We start from the raw sequence: 5,634 nt of genomic DNA on the forward strand, positions 1-5,634 counted from the left end.
TAAGTGCGCTCTACATTCTTGGTCACCCCATGGTAAGTGTATTTGGTCGTACAGTGACAAATATTCTCTCTTTCTCTAAAAGACAATTACATCATCTCACTTTTGTTATGCATAAAAAAGCGAAAAAGATTCCATTTTGGCTCTCTCTCTCTCTCAATGCTTAAGATAGATATAACCAAACAGGCAACAATTACGATTCTTTCTCTCTGTACAGAAAGAACCACTTCATGGTTAGTTTATTACATGCATGGCCACATCACTGTTTCTCTCTCCCTAGAGAAAAACACCAACCCCCTCAATTCGTCTGCCTCTTTTTATATATATATATATATATATATATATATATATATATATATATATATATATATTTGTGAACGGTAGGTTAGTCATAAAAACTCTTGGGGCGTTCTGGTCCTCAACTTTCTCTCTCTGAAAGAACATCCCTATGAGTAGTAGCTCATTCTAGCTCATTGTCATTTGGTAGTTGACCAATGCGTTCACAAAGATGGGTTCCACGCTCTCATCCCTGAACTCCAACACCCTACTCTCCGTTATCGTCTCCTTCTACGTGCTGGTACTGCTCTACGCCCCTCGCCTCTTTTTCTGGCTTCTCTTCTCGCCGGTTCTCATCTCCACTGGCGCCCTCCTTGCCGGAATCCTTCACCTTGGATCGACCAAGAAGCAGAAACAACCCGAAAGCCCGAAACGAGCCATCAAAATTGAACATGGGGAGCGCGAGAAAGCGGAGGAACGAGAAAGGGAGGAGGTTTTCCGGCGAGAACGGTGGTTTTCCGATGTATTCGTGGAGTGGAACCGGAGTGCCCCGCTAGAGGTGATATATGAGGACTACGAAGGAGAGAAAGAGGAGGAAGAGAAGGTAGTAGCCGGAGATGCGCAGAGAAATTCCCCTCCGGCGAGGGGGTGGGAGGAGACGTGCTCTCTGGGGCTGTGCTACCCGGATTCCGACTCGGAGAGCTCGTCGGACGGTGGTTTTCCGGATATGGAAGAGTGGGAGAGGCCGAGAAAACGGTGCCTCCGGTGGGAGGAGGAGAAGGACGACGGGTTGATCGAGATACCCATCTTCTTGGGGAAGGACACATGCCGGTCTGAGAGCGGCGGGTTGGGGTTTTTCCCGGTGGAGGAGGACAATCTCATCGAGATCGATCTGTTTGATCAGACGGTTATCAAGGACCAAAGGTTTCCGGCAAAGATTCAGGCGGCCACTCAGTGTTAGCTCAGGTTTGTAACGGAGATTTCATTAATTACAAAAAGGATCCCACCCAACCCTAGCCGTCCAGATGCATTGTCTGGACGGTTAGATCATTCCATATTCAGGTGAAAATGTGGACCAATCCTAACCATTGATTGGACTATTAAGTTTGAATGTATGATCGAACTCATTCTATATCAAAGGATGAGATCTGTATTAGAGCAATATTTTTTTTTCAAGTTAGGGTTAGGCAGACCCTACCAGTAACACAACGATACCATTGGGATTTGAACTTGCAACGTCCCAACACAAGGTGACGTGAGAGCCCCAGTTGGTATCAAACTTGAGATGTAGTTTAACTGGAATGCCTTGAAGCCGATTCACCAAGTCAGGTGTGCGGGGCCCTTGTGAGCTTAGTTAAAGCAATTTTTTCATATTAGAAGATCCCTATAGAGATTTTAAAATTTATATATCATGTTTCTGTAAGTTCTTTGCTTGCGTTATTGTATTTGTTTTCACCTTGTGGTGTTAGTTCTGCTTTTTTTCAATGCAGATAATTCTTTTTCTATTAAAATCAGAGTTTGATGTGAAAAAAGATGCGACTTTTTAAGTTTTAAACATATCCATAATTTGGTTGTTTTTTTTTCTTTCTTTTTTAGGTGGGGGAGGGGGGTGGCGTTTGTGTGTATAGTAGTGAAGCTGGGTTAGGGTAAATCAGACCCGTTGACACCCCTAATGGTAGAGGCATTTGTTTCATCCATTGGGAAAAGATCCACCCATTTTTCATAAGAAAATGAATCATGTTTCTACGAAATAAATGAGCCTAACCATGGAAAGAAATGGAGGGTTGATAACAAAATTAACTTAGCGAGTAATTAACAGAGCATTATGTCAAAATTCAAATCGATTGCGTGACTAAGCGAGCTTGACAGCCTGCGAGTCGAAGCTAGCATTTTCAATGTTTCTGGAGAAGTAGGTTTTTTTGTTCCTATGGACTCCAATGTTCATCATATTGTCAACTGGTCGGTTTTGGTTCGAACCCAGATAGAACCAGACCCAAATCTGATTTGAGATGATGGCACTGGGTCCAAACCCTAATCGAACCCATCATAAGAGAAATTTCATACCCGGATCCTATAAAGATTACATGAACCAGACCTGGGGCCATACCTGGTAAAATAATATTTTTTTATTATTTTTACATTGAAAATTTGTGGATCTTAATAGGAACTTGGATCAGGCCCGGATCTGGTTTGAAATTTCACAAACCATACCGGGCCCCATATATTAATAGGACCCTTCAAGTCTGACCCGGATTTTAATTGGGCCATCTTATTTATCACCAAACCCTGATCCTATAGGGTTTACGGGTCTGGTTCGAGTCAAACCGGACCCATTGACACCCCTAATCCTATGTGAGAGAAAGCAAAGCAAGGGAGTGAAGGTATATATTTCATATTTGAAACTAGAAAGCTAGGAATTAGCATTGCTCCTTCTCTCCTGTTAGAAAAAAGCAAATGTCATTGCTTTTTTCCCATCTTTCCAAACACAAGGCTGAATGGAGATCTCTATAAACTTGCCCGAAAAAAACTGAGAGGCCCACTCTTTTTCCTTGTTCCACCAACGGGGGCTTCAACTGGTTGGTAGGAGCTGTCAGTGCACGTCTCCTTGTAGTGGAACGTTGAAGGTTCAAATCCCAGTGGTAGGTGGGGGTCTGCCTAACCCCAGCTTGCCTTTCAAAAAAAAATACAGGAAATTTTTATGCTACAAAAAATTAGTCGGTCTTGTAGTGCTTTTTTTTCAACACATTTTTTCTGCACAATTTTCAAAGTGACTCGTCCTCTTTCGAATCACAATGGCGTCACGAAAAATTATTTATGTTTTTCTCCTCTTCAAAAGATAAAGATTTTCTCGGATAAAACATTACTGGATAAATTTGTCTTGAAGACAATTTTTTCATGGACAAAATGTCTTGAGCAATTAAACGGCCACTGAGAGAGAAAAATATAATAATAGTAATAATAAGCAACAAATATTTCTTCTAATGGAGTCTACGCTTGCTGGTATTCAAGAATCGAACTGCATTGGATCATCTCGATAAGTAGGACAGGTCCAAATGTGATAGCTACACCATCTTGGCCAGGGTTGTCTCATATTCAAATGCCAATGGGTGCTAATTAGAGGTGGGCATCGGGCTGGCCCAGCCCGTCTCAGGCCTATTTAGAGATCGTCTGATCAGGTTTAAGGTGCTGCCCGGCCTGCCCCGGAGATGGTTCGGCCCATTTATTAATGTGCCAGGTTATGGTCCAGTTCTTAACTAGCTTGGTTTTGAAGGGCATCCTATGACCCGGCCCAATGTGCCAATTATGTTCAACGGGTCAGTCCAGCCTCGCCCAAACCCATTTGTAGGTTATTTTCGAATGAAATTCATAAATAATTTTTTATAAAACCAAAAACACTGAATTAAATGAAAGATTAATGCACCAAACTAATTATCTTTTTATTTGTCATATAATCAATGCAACTAATTAGGTAAATAGTAATAGTTACCACGTAACTATGCAACCAGCTACTAAAAAATTAATTAGGTAGCTTAGGTCCATCGAGTCGGTAGTCCGTGGGCTGACCTAGGCCCGGCTCATGTATACAATGAGCCAGGTTTCCACCCGATAGCTAACGGGTCATGGCCTAAAACCTTGACGCAAACCCGGCCCATGGTGGGATGCTCGGCCCGTTGCCCACCCCTAGGTACTATACAACAGTCATACCAAGAGAAAAATAAAAAGAGATAATGGAAAATGTTTTTTGATGAACTATAATATACAATTTGAATAGAAGAGGATATCAGTTAGTCGTTTCTATAACGTTTTACTAAAACTCTTTATACACACTTTTTTTATTGCACAATTCTGTATTTACTGATAAGAATATGCAAACTGGGTTATTTCTTTTCTTTTTTTTAATAATTCTAACTATACATTTGGGATCTTGATGCAGGAGTGGGAGCGAGACACTACTGGGTCTATAAGGTTCATTAGGATTCATTTTCATTATTTAGTTTTTTTGTAATTATTTAGTTTTGATCTTAGTTTGGAATCTTGTTTTGGATTTTAATTAATATCGAATCTATCTCATATCCATATTGGATCTTGAGTCATGTTTGGATTAGATCTATCTTAGATCCATAATAAATTTGAGGTTTTTAAGGCTTTTTTTTATTATTATAAATATTCATTATAGAGATAGAAATATAGATTAATAAATTATTGGTGATTTTTCATTATTTTCCTTCAATTTTGTGTTATTTTTTTTTAGTTTTATAGTTTCATACCTACGCTAAGGTATCGATTCCTGTAAGGTTCAGGAGCTATCCTCCTATCCACGACATCAAATTGGCTTCAGAGCTTTGGTAGTTCTTCTTGATCATCGGTGTTCTTCTCGATCATAGGTTTATTGCTAAGTTCAAAGAAAGATCTTGTTAGAGAAAAAGGACCAGTTCTTCTCAATTCTTTCAATAAAAAGATTTGAATGAACAATCCCATCGAATTCGGTATTCACCGGGTACTCAAATTGAATAGCTACACAATTGATCATGGCTTACGGCTACCCGAATAAATGAACCACCAAGCATTCACTCATTGTGCCACCATGGATTACCGTAGGCCCTTCATCTGCTGAAAACGTGAAGAGAAGCCCAACACAGGTTTTGTCGAATCTACAGTCGGTGTTCCCGTTGACAGCCTACCTCCTCTATTCACCATCTCTTTCCTCGTCCCCACCATCACTGTCTTTGCCTTCACATGAACCTCCGAACAAAATCCCAGACCACTGAATGCCCTGGCCCCCAGTCAGCATCCCTGCTGGAACCCCTCTTATCTTGCCTCTTCCACCCTCCAACACCTATCATACTTTTGGAATTGTCGACCAGCCACCAAGAAGCGACCCGCTCGTCTTCCTTTCTTCACCATCGCCACCCTCACTTTTCTTTCCTCCACCAACACCATCTAATTGACGACACTCCTGGTTGCCGATTGGGAGGCCACCCGGTTCCCCCTTCTACACCCCTCTTCCTCCTACTCTCTCACCTGATAAACGTCAGTGAGGTGCAGGCTGACGGTCAGAGGATCTCATCAGCTGGTGCATGCTAGCCACCCACGACCAGCAACACCTCAGTTCACTAGTGGTCGACCTTACCGGTGGCCCGCCATGAACGGTGAGAGAGGAAGTGTTTCTAAACCCTAGCCTCACCACCCCTTTTCCCCACTCACCATCGTGAGATGGGATCTTTGGAGTGAACCAACTCAGTTCCATTACCAAAACCTCTACTCCTTGTAACTTGCCTTCAGGGACTCCAAACTGATTCCAAGCCCTTTCAAGCTTCCCAAACTTTATCTTGAACCCAAGCCTGACAAAAAATCCACCAT

General features: G+C 41.9%; 1 protein-coding gene across 1 annotated transcript; it reads left to right on the forward strand.

Moving 5' to 3' along the window:
* The first annotated feature begins 266 nt into the window (after nucleotides 1-266).
* On the forward strand, nucleotides 267-4,232 carry LOC149834666 (uncharacterized). The gene is made up of 2 exons (XM_090010240.1): nucleotides 267-1,239; nucleotides 4,208-4,232. Exon 1 carries the CDS (start codon nucleotides 506-508, stop codon nucleotides 1,232-1,234), a length of 729 nt encoding a protein of 242 aa, XP_089866366.1. The 5' UTR covers nucleotides 267-505; the 3' UTR covers nucleotides 1,235-1,239; nucleotides 4,208-4,232.
* The last annotated feature ends 1,402 nt before the right edge of the window (nucleotides 4,233-5,634 follow it).

The sequence above is a fragment of the Nuphar pumila genome, chromosome 6, assembly GCF_984573655.1.
Source record: "Nuphar pumila chromosome 6, dmNupPumi1.hap1.1, whole genome shotgun sequence".
Classification (NCBI taxonomy): domain Eukaryota; kingdom Viridiplantae; phylum Streptophyta; class Magnoliopsida; order Nymphaeales; family Nymphaeaceae; genus Nuphar; species Nuphar pumila.